Source organism: Rhinichthys klamathensis, unplaced genomic scaffold, assembly GCF_029890125.1.
Source record: "Rhinichthys klamathensis goyatoka isolate OS25496 unplaced genomic scaffold, OSU_Roscu_1.1 h1tg000815l_1, whole genome shotgun sequence".
Taxonomy (NCBI): Eukaryota; Metazoa; Chordata; class Actinopteri; order Cypriniformes; family Leuciscidae; genus Rhinichthys; species Rhinichthys klamathensis.
Window position 1 is genome coordinate 217,020 of NW_026607202.1, and position 17,981 is coordinate 235,000.

A 17,981-nucleotide genomic window follows, 5' to 3' on the forward strand; every position below is an offset into this window, starting at 1 on the left:
GATATAGTCACTGTTCTCAGTGTGAACGCTGATATAGTCACTGGAACGCTGATATAGTCACTGTTCTCGGTGTGAACGCTGATATAGTCACTGGAACGCTGATATAGTCACTGTTCTCGGTGTGAACGCTGATATAGTCACTGGAACGCTGATATAGTCACTGTTCTCGGTGTGAACGCTGATATAGTCACTGTTCTCGGTGTGAACGCTGATATAGTCACTGGAACGCTGATATAGTCACTGGAACGCTGATATAGTCACTGTTCTCGGTGTGAACGCTGATATAGTCACTGTTCTCGGTGTGAACGCTGATATAGTCACTGGAACGCTGATATAGTCACTGTTCTCGGTGTGAACGCTGATATAGTCACTGGAACGCTGATATAGTCACTGTTCTCGGTGTGAACGCTGATATAGTCACTGGAACGCTGATATAGTCACTGTTCTCGGTGTGATCGCTGATATAGTCACTGTTCTCAGTGTGAACGCTGATATAGTCACTGGAACGCCGATATAGTCACTGTTCTCAGTGTGAACGCTGATATAGTCACTGTTCTCAGTGTGAACGCTGATATAGTCACTGTTCTCAGTGTGAACGCTGATATAGTCACTGTTCTCAGTGTGAACGCTGATATAGTCACTGTTCTCGGTGTGAACGCTGATATAGTCACTGTTCTCGGTGTGAACGCTGATATAGTCACTGGAACGCTGATATAGTCACTGTTCTCGGTGTGAACGCTGATATAGTCACTGTTCTCAGTGTGAACGCTGATATAGTCACTGGAACGCTGATATAGTCACTGTTCTCGGTGTGAACGCTGATATAGTCACTGGAACGCTGATATAGTCACTGTTCTCGGTGTGAACGCTGATATAGTCACTGGAACGCTGATATAGTCACTGTTCTCGGTGTGAACGCTGATATAGTCACTGGAACGCTGATATAGTCACTGTTCTCGGTGTGAACGCTGATATAGTCACTGGAACGCTGATATAGTCACTGTTCTCGGTGTGATCGCTGATATAGTCACTGTTCTCAGTGTGAACGCTGATATAGTCACTGGAACGCCGATATAGTCACTGTTCTCAGTGTGAACGCTGATATAGTCACTGTTCTCAGTGTGAACGCTGATATAGTCACTGGAACGCTGATATAGTCACTGTTCTCGGTGTGAACGCTGATATAGTCACTGTTCTCAGTGTGAACGCTGATATAGTCACTGGAACGCTGATATAGTCACTGTTCTCGGTGTGAACGCTGATATAGTCACTGGAACGCTGATATACTCACTGTTCTCGGTGTGAACGCTGATATAGTCACTGGAACGCTGATATAGTCACTGGAACGCTGATATAGTCACTGTTCTCGGTGTGAACGCTGATATAGTCACTGTTCTCGGTGTGAACGCTGATATAGTCACTGGAACGCTGATATAGTCACTGTTCTCGGTGTGAACGCTGATATAGTCACTGGAACGCTGATATAGTCACTGTTCTCGGTGTGAACGCTGATATAGTCACTGGAACGCCGATATAGTCACTGTTCTCGGTGTGAACGCTGATATAGTCACTGTTCTCTGTGTGAACGCTGATATAGTCACTGTTCTCTGTGTGAACGCCGATATAGTCACTGTTCTCGGTGTAAACGCTGATATAGTCACTGTTCTCTGTGTGAACGCTGATATAGTCACTGTTCTCGGTGTGAACGCTGATATAGTCACTGTTCTCTGTGTGAACGCTGATATAGTCATTGTTCTCGAATGTGAGCGTTGATGTAATTGCTGTTCTCGGTGTGAACGAGTCTTTACTCTGGTATGGAGAGGTCTCTCACCTGTCGGCTTCATCAAACACCACATACTCCACACCCTGGAGCTTCAGGTTCATCTCCTGGATCACGTGCATCAGACGACCGGGAGTCCCAATGATGCTGCAGAACATGAGGAGAACATCAGGAGAACATCAGAAAAACATGAGGAGAAGATGAGAACAACAGGAGAACAACAGCAGAACATGAGGAGAACATGAGAACAACAGGAGAACATCAGGAGAACATCAGGAGACAGCAGAAGATCAGGAGAACAAAAGGAGAAACACAGGAAAACAAAAGGAGAACATGAGGAGAAGAGGAGAACAACAGGAGAACATGAGAAGAGGAGAACAACAGGAGAACAAAAGGAGAACATTAGGAGAACAACAGGAGAACATGAGGAGAACAACAGGAGAAGAGGAGAACATGAGAAGAGGAGAACAACAGGAGAACAAAAGGAGAACATGAGGAGAACAACGGGAGAACATGAGGAGAACATGAGGAGAACATGAGGAGAACAACGGGAGAACATGAGGAGAACAACGGGAGAACATGAGGAGAACATGAGGAGAACAACGGGAGAACATGAGGAGAACAACGGGAGAACATGAGGAGAACAACGGGAGAACATGAGGAGAAGAGGATAACATGAGGAAAAGAGGATAACATGAGGAGAAGAGGAGAACAACAGGAGCACATGAGAACAAAAGGAGAACAAAAAGAGAACATCAGGAGAACAACAGGAGAACATGAGGAGAAGAGGAGAACAACAGGAGAACATGAGGAGAACAGCAGGAGAACATTATGAGAACAACAGGAGAACATCAGGAGAACATGAGGAGAAGAGAACAACAGGAGACCATGAGAACAACAGGAGAACAAAAGGAGGACATGAGGAGAACAAAAGGAGAACAGGAGAACATGAGAAAAACATGAGAGGAAGAGGATAACATGAGGAGAAGAGGAAAACAGGAGAAGGAGAACAACAGGAGAACAACGAGAACATGAGGAGAACATGAGGAGAACAACAGGAGAACAACAAGAGAACATGAGGAGAACATCAGGAGAACATGAGGAGAACATCAGGAGAACATGAGTAGAACATCAGGAGAACATGAGTAGAACATCAGGAGAACATGAGGAGAACATGAGGAGAACAACAGGAGAACAACAAGAGAACATGATGAGAACATCAGGAGAACATGAGGAGAACAACAGGAGAACAACAGGAGAACAACAAGAGAACATGAGGAGAACATCAGGAGAACATCAGGAGAACATGAGGAGAACAACAGGAGAACAACAAGAGAACATGAGGAGAACATGAGTAGAACATCAGGAGAACATGAGTAGAACATCAGGAGAACATGAGTAGAACATCAGGAGAACATGAGTAGAACATCAGGAGAACATGAGTAGAACATCAGGAGAACATGAGTAGAACATCAGGAGAACATGAGTAGAACATCAGGAGAACATGAGTAGAACAACAGGAGAACAACGCGAACATGAGGAGAACATGAGGAGAACAACAGGAGAACAACAAGAGAACATGAGGAGAACAACAGGAGAACATGAGTAGAACATCAGGAGAACATGAGTAGAACATCAGGAGAACATGAGTAGAACATCAGGAGAACATCAGGAGAACATGAGTAGAACAACAGGAGAACAACGAGAACATGAGAACAACAGGAGAACAACAAGAGAACATGAGGAGAACATCAGGAGAACATGAGTAGAACATCAGGAGAACATGAGGAGAACATCAGGAGAACATGAGTAGAACATCAGGAGAACATGAGGAGAACATCAGGAGAACATGAGTAGAACATCAGGAGAACATGAGTAGAACAACAGGAGAACAACGAGAACATGAGGAGAACAACAGGAGAACAACAAGAGAACATGAGGAGAACATCAGGAGAACATGAGGAGAACATGAGTAGAACAACAGGAGAACAACAAGAGAACATGAGGAGAACATGAGTAGAACATGAGTAGAACATCAGGAGAACATGAGTAGAACCACAGGAGAACATGAGTAGAACATGAGGAGAACAACAGGAGAACAACAAGAGAACATGAGGAGAACATCAGGAGAACATGAGTAGAACATCAGGAGAACATGAGTAGAACCACAGGAGAACATGAGTAGAACATGAGGAGAACAACAGGAGAACAACAAGAGAACATGAGGAGAACATCAGGAGAACAACAAGAGAACATGAGGAGAACATCAGGAGAACATGAGTAGAACATCAGGAGAACATGAGGAGAACATCAGGAGAACATGAGTAGAACATCAGGAGAACATGAGTAGAACATCAGGAGAACATGAGTAGAACAACAGGAGAACAACGAGAACATGAGGAGAACAACAGGAGAACAACAAGAGAACATGAGGAGAACATCAGGAGAACATGAGGAGAACATCAGGAGAACATGAGTAGAACATCAGGAGAACATGAGTAGAACATCAGGAGAACAACAGGAGAAACAACAAGAGAACATGAGGAGAACATCAGGAGAACATGAGTAGAACATGAGGAGAACATGAGTAGAACATGAGGAGAACAACAGGAGAACAACAAGAGAACATGAGGAGAACATCAGGAGAACATGAGGAGAACATCAGGAGAACATGAGTAGAACCACAGGAGAACATGAGTAGAACATGAGGAGAACAACAGGAGAACAACAAGAGAACATGAGGAGAACATCAGGAGAACAACAAGAGAACATGAGGAGAACATCAGGAGAACATGAGTAGAACATCAGGAGAACATGAGGAGAACATCAGGAGAACATGAGTAGAACAACAGGAGAACAACGAGAACATGAGGAGAACAACAGGAGAACAACAAGAGAACATGAGGAGAACATCAGGAGAACATGAGTAGAACATCAGGAGAACATGAGTAGAACATCAGGAGAACATGAGTAGAACAACAGGAGAACAACGAGAACATGAGGAGAACAACAGGAGAACAACAAGAGAACATGAGGAGAACATCAGGAGAACATGAGTAGAACATCAGGAGAACATGAGTAGAACATCAGGAGAACATGAGTAGAACATCAGGAGAACAACAGGAGAAACAACAAGAGAACATGAGGAGAACATCAGGAGAACATGAGTAGAACATGAGGAGAACATGAGTAGAACATGAGGAGAACAACAGGAGAACAACAAGAGAACATGAGGAGAACATCAGGAGAACATGAGGAGAACATCAGGAGAACAACAAGAGAACATGAGGAGAACATCAGGAGAACATGAGTAGAACATGAGGAGAACATGAGTAGAACATGAGGAGAACAACAGGAGAACAACAAGAGAACATGAGGAGAACATCAGGAGAACATGAGGAGAACATCAGGAGAACATGAGGAGAACATCAGGAGAACATCCGGAGAACAGGAGAACAAAAGGAGAACATGTTCACATCACACAATCATCAAACACACACACACTCGGGGACACACACACTTTCTTCGAGGGTGAACTTACATGTCTGGATTCTCATGAAGAGCAGCAAACTGGTCATCCATCCTGACAAACAGAAAGAAAACACACAGAAAGTCACGACTGATGCTAAAACAAGACTGGAGTTCATCCGAGACTCTCACACACACACACACACACACACCTGTCTCCACCGAGAATCAGCGCCGTCTTCAATCCAGTAAACTTCCCCAGCTGAAATACAGAAACACTGAGTGAGAGTGTGTGTGTGTGTGTGAGTGAGTGAGTGAGTGAGTGAGTGAGTGAGTGAGTGAGTGAGTGAGTGAGTGAGTGAGTGAGTGAGAGAGAGTGTGTTTGTGTGTGTGTGTGTTAGGGCTGGGCGATATGGCCAAAAAAATGTATCACGATAAATTTTTTTATATCAGTCGATATCGATAATTATCACGATAAATGTCAAATCTTTATTTCTTTCAAGTTTAAAGGCTCCTAAGTAAAAGTTGTATAAACCAGAGCATTGTGGTTTTACAAATCTGAGGTAGAACATTCAAACATTTGTCATTTTTCCTTAAAGGAGTCATAATGTGCAATTTTCACTTTTCCATGAGAATCAATGTATGTTATGATTGCCTAACGATTATACATTGGCAGGGAAGCCGATATTCAAAAGTGAAGCGTTTGTTTACCCCAGGGTTCTTAAACTAGCCAACGTGCACGCGCACTCAAATACGAGATTTCAATTTCTCCCCCGGCTTGACGTCAAGACGGGGCCGGATATACCATATATGGAGAGAGGGTGGTGATGGCGCTGTGGATAAGACACATGCCTTTGGTGTGAGAGACCCGGGTTCGAATCCACTGTGAGACACCAATGTGTCCCTGAGCAAGACACTTAACCCCTAGTTGCTCCAGAGGCGTGCGACCGCTGACATATATAGCAATTGTAAGTCGCTTTGGATAAAAGCGTCAGCTAAATGAATAAATGTAAAAATGTAAATATATGGACACCGCAGAGGAGGCCCGCCCTGCCCCTCTCCCCCTCATATTCAGTCAAGAAAGATGCAGAAACGTAGTGCACACGTGAGTTGCTCTGTGGTCGACTGTCATAATCCACATTCTAATGTTTTTTCTTTACCCAAAACTGACCAAACTACAAGGGACAAGTGGATGAAATTTATTTTTAATGACGCTGTTCCAACAACCATCTCAACTTGCTCAACGTTATGTGTCTGCGCTAAACATTTCACAAAAGAATCTTTTACAAATTTGGGGCAATATCAGGCGAAGTTGGCATCGAAGCTATGTTTGGAAAAAGGTGCCATTCCAACAATCAGGGACTTGCCTGAATTTGAAACGGTAAGACTGTGTTTTTATTACTATATTTTGTGTAACAAACAGCAGCTAACTACTAATGCGGTTAATGTATGTGATAAGGATACATTTAAAAAACAGTCAAGAATTAATAAACATAAAGAAAAACATAACGTTACACGTCTGCAGATGAAAATGATTACAAACACATTATAGCAAACGTTAATCTCTATAACCACTGTAAGCTGAAAATAAAGTAGACTACATCTCCGTTAATGTAATCTACACTAAATTAAAAGTAAACTTATGTGGGAGAAAATAGCAAAAAAAAACGTTTTAGCTCGTTACTGATGTTAATGTATGTCTCAGTCAAAAAAATTGTCTTTACCTTTCAGAGACATGTTGATGTAGACGTCCTTCAATTGACTGTTGTTCCTCTTCCGTTTCCAGCTCTGGTTCAGAGTCTGGCTCAAACATATACGGTTGAATCCCGTAGGTCGCGACCAGGTCGGGTTCATTCACAACTTGCGCCATGATCTCTTTTTGGAATGATATGCTGAAGTTACCTGCGGTGTCAAGCCCCCTCCTTCCTGCCACCAATCAACGCGCCCCTCATTTGCATTATTAAAATGACCGTCCACGACAGCCAAAACCTCGCATCAGATCTCGCGAGACAATAATGCATTCAGAAATAAGGGTCAAACGAGCTCTGTGTTTATTTTTTTCCAATTTTTCTTTTTTAGAAGGGCATGAAATGACTATAATAGAGCGTGGGTATCAAAGTTAATACTACATTATGACTCCTTTAACAAAATAAATATCTGAAAAGAAAAATATTTCTTCAGCACAGTTTGCAGTGCAGGCTGCAATATTCAAATTACATGTTTTGTCTCGAAATGCATATTTGACAGTGAGTTGACAGTAAATCTGCATCCTGACTCAAGCTAATACTACTCTGTTAAATTTATGTTCATTAACAAAAACCGTAACATCTGTTTGTTTTTTTGTTTGTTTTTAATTTAAGGACCACATTTTTATTTGGTAAAATGTAATATTCTGACTGTTTGAGTTTTATTAAAATTAACCATTGGTCATCCAGCATCATGCATTTAGATCATGATAACCACAGATAAAGCCAGGTACAGCCTATAGCACCTCACTATCATGGCAAAATGTAACTTTATGGTTTCTATGGTATTTGTATGAAAAACAGTAGCTTAACAGTTAAATACATTATACTGTAATTATATTCCATTAGTCATTTAATACATTGTTAATAATATTATACAATTCAATATGTATATCCCACATTTCATGGTGCAGGTACTAGGCTAACGTTACAGTAAATCCATGGTAGGCTAAATGGATTCAGTATCAATTCAGATTGACTGTATCGCTGCGCAGTGTTTCTCCTGTTTGTCAGCGGTGTTTCATCTGCCTTTAAACTGATTTAAAGTGGACATGTGTGTTCTTCGCTGAACTTAAGCGCTTCTCACTGGATCTCGTGAGCGAGACGATCAGAGTAAACGCGTCTGCTCTAGCGAGCTCGCGCTGCCGTTTGGACTTTGAGCCGAGCGGATAAACGGTCCGTGTGGCGCGCGGTTCAAATGAGTTTCGTTCCGCTTTTGGCGCATAAACATTATCGAACATTTATCGACCTCTTGATATCGTTTTATCGAGAAAAATTATATCGCGATAATTATCGTTATCGTTTTATCGCCCAGCCCTAGTGTGTGTGTGTGTGTGTGTGAGTGTGTGTGAGAGACTGTGTTTGTGTGTGTGTGTGAGTGAGAGAGTGAGAGTTTGTGAGTGAGTGAGTGAGTGAGTGAGTGAGTGAGTGTGTGTGAAAGAGAGTGTGTGTGTGTGTGTGTGTGTGTGCGTGTGAGTGTGAGAGAGAGTGTGTTTGTGTTTGTGTGTGTGTGTGTGAGAGAGTGTGAGTGAGTGAGTGAGTGAGTGAGTGTGTGTGTGTGTGTGTGTGAGAGAGTGTGAGTGAGTGAGTGAGTGAGTGTGTGTGTGTGTGTGTGTGTGTGTGTGTGAGAGAGAGTGAGTGAGTCTGTGTGAGAGAGAGAGTGTGTGTGTGTGTGTGTGAGAGAGAGAGTGCGAGTGTGTGAGTGAGTGTGTGTTTGTGTGTGTGTGAGAGAGAGTGTGTTTGCGTGTCTGTGTGTGTGTGTGTGTGTGTGTGAGAGAGTGTGAGTGAGTGAGTGTGTGTGTGAGAGAGAGTGTGTGTGAGTGTGTGTGTGTGAGAGAGAGTGTGTGTGAGTGTGTGTGTGTGTGTGTGTGTGTGTGTGTGAGAGAGAGTGTTTTTGTGTGTGTGTGAGTGAGTGTGTGAGTGAGTGAGTGAGTGAGTGAGTGTGTGTGTGTGAGAGTGTGTGTGTGTGAGAGTGTGTGTGTGTGTGTGTGAGTGCACCTCTTTGGTGAACTTCATGGTCTGCAGGGCTAGTTCTCTGGTTGGCGTGAGCACTAGCGCTCTGACTCCGGTCTGCGCCTGCGCGACCTTCAGCTTCTCGAACATCGGGATGAGGAACGCTGCCGTTTTCCCGCTTCCCGTCCTCGCCATGGCAACCACATCCTTCCCATCCAGGATCATGGGAATAGTCTGAGGAAGAGGAACAGACACACGAGGCTTATAGCGATCGTTCACCCAGTGAAATTAGCCCATGATTTACTCAGTGTGTAACATTACCTTCCTCTGGATGGGAGTGGGGACCTTATAGCCCTTCTTCATGATGCCTTTATACACCGGATAGCTGAGACCTGCACAGACACACACATTTACTCCAGTGATAGACTGATAGATTGAGTGAGTGATAGAGTGAGTGTGTGTGTGAGAGTGAGTGAGTGAGTGATAGAGTGAGTGAGTGAGTGATAGAGTGAGTGAGTGAGTGATAGAGTGAGTGAGTGAGTGAGTGAGTGAGTGAGTGAGTGAGTGAGTGATAGAGTGAGTGAGTGAGTGAGTGAGTGAGTGAGTGAGTGAGTGAGTGAGTGAGTGATAGAGTGAGTGAGTGAGTGAGTGAGTGTGTGAGTGAGTGAGTGAGTGATAGAGTGAGTGAGTGAGTGAGTGAGTGAGTGAGTGAGTGAGTGAGTGAGTGAGTGATAGAGTGAGTGAGTGAGTGATAGAGTGAGTGAGTGAGTGAGTGAGTGAGTGAGTGATAGAGTGAGTGAGTGAGTGAGTGAGTGAGTGATAGAGTGAGTGAGTGAGTGATAGAGTGAGTGAGTGAGTGAGTGAGTGAGTGAGTGAGTGATAGAGTGAGTGAGTGAGTGAGTGAGTGAGTGATAGAGTGAGTGAGTGAGTGAGTGAGTGAGTGAGTGAGTGAGTGAGTGAGTGAGTGATAGAGTGAGTGAGTGAGTGAGTGAGTGAGTGAGTGAGTGAGTGAGTGAGTGATAGAGTGAGTGAGTGAGTGAGTGAGTGAGTGAGTGAGTGAGTGAGTGAGTGAGTGAGTGATAGAGTGAGTGAGTGATAGAGTGAGTGTGTGTGTGAGTGAGTGAGTGATAGAGTGTGTGTGTGATAGAGTGAGTGAGTGAGTGAGTGTGTGAGTGTGTGATAGAGTGAGTGAGTGAGTGAGTGAGTGATAGAGTGAGTGATAGAGTGAGTGAGTGAGTGAGTGATAGAGTGAGTGAGTGATAGAGTGAGTGAGTGAGTGAGTGATAGAGTGAGTGAGTGATAGAGTGAGTGTGTGTGTGAGTGAGTGAGTGATAGAGTGTGTGTGTGATAGAGTGAGTGAGTGAGTGAGTGTGTGAGTGTGTGATAGAGTGAGTGAGTGTGTGAGTGTGTGATAGAGTGAGTGATAGTGTGATTCTCACCCATGGACTGAAAGCCGCCGGACTTCTTCTTCTTCTTGTTCTGGGCTCTGACCAGCTCTCTGGTGTCCGGCTCCGCGTCGGACACACACTCGGATGAAGCCGGGAAGCGAGGGAGTCTTCTGTTGGGCTGAACAACAACACAACACAGTCGGCTCCGGTCCACTCACACACACAACCCTCACTTATAAAGCGCTACAGACAGACGGCCTACAGCGAGAGATAAACACTAGGAGTGTGACGGTTCCCTCGTGTCCCGATGCCGAACTATAAATATACTGTTAATTAAAATGCTAAATTTGGTGTTGCAGTGTGTGTGTGTAAATGAATATTCTTGGACTTGGTGCTGAAACCCAAAGCACAGGACAATAGAGACATCAGAACAACAATATTCATGATTCTGAAGCTGAAAATACTGAATTATTGTAGATGAATATGTTTGATCTCTGTCACTGACTGGATATATTTAAAATAATGTCGGACACTTTTTCTGGTAACATCAGATCTGGCATTATCAGGACCCACACATATTCCCCCATTGCATTATTAGACATTATATTCAACATTATAGTAATTTAATGTAGTAATGACACTAAAACTGGATTCTATTTTCACACAGTAATTTTTATTTTGCGTGAACTATCCATGATACATAATGTTGTATTGCGATCTATTGTGATACTCCTAATAAATACAGTTGATAATCATATGCTTTTGTTGAAGCTGCCAGCCCAAATTATGTAATCTTATTTTTAAAACAATCCTGTTAAACAGCTGAATTCCTGGTGGAAAAACTACATTACCCATGATGCTGTGCAGAAAATCCACCAATCAGATGCGATCAAATGACTAATAATCGATTATTCGTTTTTGAATAGGTCATATCAGCAAGCATCAATATCATTTTTACAGCAAGGGTCACATATTTCACTGAGACATCTAAAGCTAAAATAATACACTTTATGTTGGGACTTAAATATGAGTTCGGAACAGAAACTGGATTGAGTGTAAACGCGTGAAACTACAACCAAAACATTTCTAATGATTAATATGACGGACGCGGTCTTTTAATAACACATGAACCGATGATCAAACAGCAAATATGTGACGGTATCGTGTTAGTTTGGACTCACTGTATCGTCGTCATCTTTGACTCCTGCAGCCACTTCAAACTCTTCATCCTCAGACTCGTGGTCTCTGTGCTTCCTCCTCTTCGTCAGCTTCTTCCTCCTGTGGGCCATTACTGTGTTCACTTCTACAACCCGCGGAGATCTGCGCGCGGGACTCTTGAGGAATCGACCGTTTAATCGAAGAGATCAGGGGCTCCGTGAGATCAAAACACCGGAGACACGGGAACACGTGTGCGTCAGGACGGCGCGGAGAGATGACGCACGCAGAGAGCGCGGCGCGGAGACATGACGCACGCAGAGAGCGCGGCGCTGCAGTTCACGGAGTCGCCACACGATGGCAGCGCTAACTGCGCGTACCCGCGGTCATTCGGGACTGTTTTACGTTTAGCGAATTATTTTCGAATTATTTATATCATCACGTCAAAACACCCGGAAGAGTGGTTTACATGGTTATACAAATAAAACTTAAAAAATAACCAATAGGGATTAGAGAATGTTCTGTAGCCTATAGGTCATGTTTAGGTTGTAAAAATAAACACTAGTTTTAAAAAAGAAAGTTCCGAAACATTTGGTTCCCAAAAAATAACCAAATGTGACCCATGAGGCAAGGTTGGGTAAATGTGCAGTGTTTGGGTAATAAGTTTAGGGATTTATGCTGAGGGTTTATGCTTTCATTTATTATCAAAACCATATGATTGAACACGAAAATGCCTACTTGTAAAACAGTAAAGTTTTTTAAAGTTCTTTGCAAAAGAAAACCAAAGGCCATAATAGGGATATAGTGGCTTTCTGCGGTGGATCAAAAAATATGATATTTTGACATTTTTGAGTTTGATGGTTTTTTTCATTCAGTGGTATTCAAACTTCTTTCTTTCTGCCTCGAAAAAAATGGGGGGAAAAGAACGATGTACATTGTGACTTTTTATCTGACAATTCTGGGAAAAAAGTGTAAACTATGAGAATTGTGAGATAAAGACTCCCAATTATTTTTGTTTTCTTCGGTGGCAGAAACAAGCTTCCATAATGTTGTTTGTGTTCCTCAAAAGAAACTCATGAGAGCGAGTAATGAAGACAGAAAGATCATATTTAGGTGAACAATCACTTTATTCCGAAGAGAAACATGTGAGAGAAACCTGTTTATTTAGATGTGTTCTCGTGTATTAATCAGCAATCAGCTCTGTCTGAAACTGACTAATGAATATGTTCTAAGAACGTGTTTCCTTGTATGAACATCAAGAGAACATCCGGTTACACTTTATTTTAAGGTGTCATTACAGTGTAATTATATATTTAAGTACTTATTAAGTAACTGCATGTACTTACTCTAGGGTTAGGGCAGGATTAGGGTCTGGTTGAGGGTTGCATGTAATTATGCATAATTTACTGTTATTACTAGGTAAGTACATGTAACACATGTAACAAGGACACTGTACAATAAAGTGTTACTGAACATTCCATTGTGTCATTCTTCAATCATCATGGAACGTTACTTTTGAATGTTCGAACGTTCTGAAACTTAAAACCGTTAGACGAACATCAATGTTTCAGAAATAAACATTCAATGAATGATGTATAAATAATGTTTTTGTTCTAACGTTTTGAGAACATTATTAAAATCAGAAAACTTTGAGTTAACGTCACTGGAGGACCGTTTATAATTCTGGGAGAATCTTGCCAGAACGTTCCCTGTTTCTCAGCGGGCTGATAAGATGCAGGAGTGATGAGCCAGAACCCATCAGTATCATCAGAACCGTGGAGGTGTACCGCTCAGATCTCTGGATATGATTAAACCCTGCAGATGAAGCTCGGCTCAGGTCAGGAACACATCAGGAGAGTATTCTGTTCTCCACGTTCCTGACCTGAGGATGGAGGAACACATCAGGAGAGTGTTCTGTTCTCCGCGTTCCTGACCTGAGGATGGAGGAACACATCAGGAGAGTGTTCTGTTCTCCACGTTCCTGACCTGAGGATGGAGGAACACATCAGGAGAGTGTTCTGTTCTCCGCGTTCCTGACCTGAGGATGGAGGAACACATCAGGAGAGTGTTCTGTTCTCCACGTTCCTGACCTGAGGATGGAGGAACACATCAGGAGAGTGTTCTGTTCTCCGCGTTCCTGACCTGAGGATGGAGGAACACATCAGGAGAGTGTTCTGTTCTCCGCGTTCCTGACCTGAGGATGGAGGAACACATCAGGAGAGTGTTCTGTTCTCCACGTTCCTGACCTGAGGATGGAGGAACACATCAGGAGAGTGTTCTGTTCTCCACTTTCCTGACCTGAGGATGGAGGAACACATCAGGAGAGTGTTCTGTTCTCCGCGTTCCTGACCTGAGGATGGAGGAACACATCAGGAGAGTGTTCTGTTCTCCACGTTCCTGACCTGAGGATGGAGGAACACATCAGGAGAGTGTTCTGTTCTCCACGTTCCTGACCTGAGGATGGAGGAACACATCAGGAGAGTGTTCTGTTCTCCACGTTCCTGACCTGAGGATGGAGGAACACATCAGGAGAGTGTTCTGTTCTCCACGTTCCTGACCTGAGGATGGAGGAACACATCAGGAGAGTGTTCTGTTCTCCGCGTTCCTGACCTGAGGATGGAGGAACACATCAGGAGAGTGTTCTGTTCTCCGCGTTCCTGACCTGAGGATGGAGGAACACATCAGGAGAGTGTTCTGTTCTCCACGTTCCTGACCTGAGGATGGAGGAACACATCAGGAGAGTGTTCTGTTCTCCACGTTCCTGACCTGAGGATGGAGGAACACATCAGGAGAGTGTTCTGTTCTCCACGTTCCTGACCTGAGGATGGAGGAACACATCAGGAGAGTGTTCTGTTCTCCACGTTCCTGACCTGAGGATGGAGGAACACATCAGGAGAGTGTTCTGTTCTCCACGTTCCTGACCTGAGGATGGAGGAACACATCAGGAGAGTGTTCTGTTCTCCACGTTCCTGACCTGAGGATGGAGGAACACATCAGGAGAGTGTTCTGTTCTCCGCGTTCCTGACCTGAGGATGGAGGAACACATCAGGAGAGTGTTCTGTTCTCCGCGTTCCTGACCTGAGGATGGAGGAACACATCAGGAGAGTGTTCTGTTCTCCACGTTCCTGACCTGAGGATGGAGGAACACATCAGGAGAGTGTTCTGTTCTCCACGTTCCTGACCTGAGGATGGAGGAACACATCAGGAGAGTGTTCTGTTCTCCACGTTCCTGACCTGAGGATGGAGGAACACATCAGGAGAGTGTTCTGTTCTCCACGTTCCTGACCTGAGGATGGAGGAACACATCAGGAGAGTGTTCTGTTCTCCACGTTCCTGACCTGAGGATGGAGGAACACATCAGGAGAGTGTTCTGTTCTCCACGTTCCTGACCTGAGGATGGAGGAACACATCAGGAGAGTGTTCTGTTCTCCACGTTCCTGACCTGAGGATGGAGGAACACATCAGGAGAGTGTTCTGTTCTCCGCGTTCCTGACCTGAGGATGGAGGAACACATCAGGAGAGTGTTCTGTTCTCCACGTTCCTGACCTGAGGATGGAGGAACACATCAGGAGAGTGTTCTGTTCTCCGCGTTCCTGACCTGAGGATGGAGGAACACATCAGGAGAGTGTTCTGTTCTCCGCGTTCCTGACCTGAGGATGGAGGAACACATCAGGAGAGTGTTCTGTTCTCCGCGTTCCTGACCTGAGGATGGAGGAACACATCAGGAGAGTGTTCTGTTCTCCACGTTCCTGACCTGAGGATGGAGGAACACATCAGGAGAGTGTTCTGTTCTCCACGTTCCTGACCTGAGGATGGAGGAACACATCAGGAGAGTGTTCTGTTCTCCACGTTCCTGACCTGAGGATGGAGGAACACATCAGGAGAGTGTTCTGTTCTCCACGTTCCTGAACTGAGGATGGAGGAACACATCAGGAGAGTGTTCTGTTCTCCACGTTCCTGACCTGAGGATGGAGGAACACATCAGGAGAGTGTTCTGTTCTCCGCGTTCCTGACCTGAGGATGGAGGAACACATCAGGAGAGTGTTCTGTTCTCCACGTTCCTGACCTGAGGATGGAGGAACACATCAGGAGGGTGTTCTTTTCTCCACGTTCCTGACCTGAGGATGGAGGAACACATCAGGAGAGTGTTCTGTTCTCCACGTTCCTGACCTGAGGATGGAGGAACACATCAGGAGAGTGTTCTGTTCTCCACGTTCCTGACCTGAGGATGGAGGAACACATCAGGAGAGTGTTCTGTTCTCCACGTTCCTGACCTGAGGATGGAGGAACACATCAGGAGAGTGTTCTGTTCTCCACGTTCCTGACCTGAGGATGGAGGAACACATCAGGAGAGTGTTCTGTTCTCCACGTTCCTGACCTGAGGATGGAGGAACACATCAGGAGAGTGTTCTGTTCTCCACGTTCCTGACCTGAGGATGGAGGAACACATCAGGAGAGTGTTCTGTTCTCCACGTTCCTGACCTGAGGATGGAGGAACACATCAGGAGAGTGTTCTGTTCTCCACGTTCCTGACCTGAGGATGGAGGAACACATCAGGAGAGTGTTCTGTTCTCCACGTTCCTGACCTGAGGATGGAGGAACACATCAGGAGAGTGTTCTGTTCTCCACGTTCCTGACCTGAGGATGGAGGAACACATCAGGAGAGTGTTCTGTTCTCCACGTTCCTGACCTGAGGATGGAGGAACACATCAGGAGAGTGTTCTGTTCTCCACGTTCCTGACCTGAGGATGGAGGAACACATCAGGAGAGTGTTCTGTTCTCCACGTTCCTGACCTGAGGATGGAGGAACACATCAGGAGAGTGTTCTGTTCTCCACGTTCCTGACCTGAGGATGGAGGAACACATCAGGAGAGTGTTCTGTTCTCCGCGTTCCTGACCTGAGGATGGAGGAACACATCAGGAGAGTGTTCTGTTCTCCGCGTTCCTGACCTGAGGATGGAGGAACACATCAGGAGAGTGTTCTGTTCTCCGCGTTCCTGACCTGAGGATGGAGGAACACATCAGGAGAGTGTTCTGTTCTCCACGTTCCTGACCTGAGGATGGAGGAACACATCAGGAGAGTGTTCTGTTCTCCACGTTCCTGACCTGAGGATGGAGGAACACATCAGGAGAGTGTTCTGTTCTCCACGTTCCTGACCTGAGGATGGAGGAACACATCAGGAGAGTGTTCTGTTCTCCACGTTCCTGACCTGAGGATGGAGGAACACATCAGGAGAGTGTTCTGTTCTCCACGTTCCTGACCTGAGGATGGAGGAACACATCAGGAGAGTGTTCTGTTCTCCACGTTCCTGACCTGAGGATGGAGGAACACATCAGGAGAGTGTTCTGTTCTCCACGTTCCTGACCTGAGGATGGAGGAACACATCAGGAGAGTGTTCTGTTCTCCACGTTCCTGACCTGAGGATGGAGGAACACATCAGGAGAGTGTTCTGTTCTCCACGTTCCTGACCTGAGGATGGAGGAACACATCAGGAGAGTGTTCTGTTCTCCGCGTTCCTGACCTGAGGATGGAGGAACACATCAGGAGAGTGTTCTGTTCTCCGCGTTCCTGACCTGAGGATGGAGGAACACATCAGGAGAGTGTTCTGTTCTCCGCGTTCCTGACCTGAGGATGGAGGAACACATCAGGAGAGTGTTCTGTTCTCCACGTTCCTGACCTGAGGATGGAGGAACACATCAGGAGAGTGTTCTGTTCTCCACGTTCCTGACCTGAGGATGGAGGAACACATCAGGAGAGTGTTCTGTTCTCCACGTTCCTGACCTGAGGATGGAGGAACACATCAGGAGAGTGTTCTGTTCTCCACGTTCCTGACCTGAGGATGGAGGAACACATCAGGAGAGTGTTCTGTTCTCCACGTTCCTGACCTGAGGATGGAGGAACACATCAGGAGAGTGTTCTGTTCTCCACGTTCCTGACCTGAGGATGGAGGAACACATCAGGAGAGTGTTCTGTTCTCCGCGTTCCTGACCTGAGGATGGAGGAACACATCAGGAGAGTGTTCTGTTCTCCACGTTCCTGACCTGAGGATGGAGGAACACATCAGGAGAGTGTTCTGTTCTCCACGTTCCTGACCTGAGGATGGAGGAACACATCAGGAGAGTGTTCTGTTCTCCACGTTCCTGACCTGAGGATGGAGGAACACATCAGGAGAGTGTTCTGTTCTCCACTTTCCTGACCTGAGGATGGAGGAACACATCAGGAGAGTGTTCTGTTCTCCGCGTTCCTGACCTGAGGATGGAGGAACACATCAGGAGAGTGTTCTGTTCTCCACGTTCCTGACCTGAGGATGGAGGAACACATCAGGAGAGTGTTCTGTTCTCCACGTTCCTGACCTGAGGATGGAGGAACACATCAGGAGAGTGTTCTGTTCTCCACGTTCCTGACCTGAGGATGGAGGAACACATCAGGAGAGTGTTCTGTTCTCCACGTTTCTGACCTGAGGATGGAGGAACACATCAGGAGAGTGTTCT

The 17,981-nt window shown here is 45.2% G+C and overlaps 1 protein-coding gene across 2 annotated transcripts in view; it reads right to left on the bottom strand.

The window, feature by feature from the left end:
* Positions 1-11,765, bottom strand: part of ddx54 (DEAD (Asp-Glu-Ala-Asp) box polypeptide 54) — a 36,612-nt gene extending 24,847 nt beyond the window's left edge. For both annotated transcript variants that reach the window (XM_056243597.1, XM_056243596.1), the window contains exons 1-7: positions 11,516-11,765; positions 10,386-10,512; positions 9,268-9,338; positions 8,992-9,180; positions 5,461-5,510; positions 5,322-5,363; positions 1,832-1,927 (exon numbers count right to left, since the gene is read on the bottom strand). In XM_056243597.1, coding sequence (XP_056099572.1) covers positions 1,832-1,927; positions 5,322-5,363; positions 5,461-5,510; positions 8,992-9,180; positions 9,268-9,338; positions 10,386-10,512; positions 11,516-11,623 — 683 coding nt within the window. In that variant the 5' untranslated portion in view covers positions 11,624-11,765. The remainder of the gene's footprint in view (positions 1-1,831; positions 1,928-5,321; positions 5,364-5,460; positions 5,511-8,991; positions 9,181-9,267; positions 9,339-10,385; positions 10,513-11,515) is intronic.
* Positions 11,766-17,981: the final 6,216 nt, after the last annotated feature.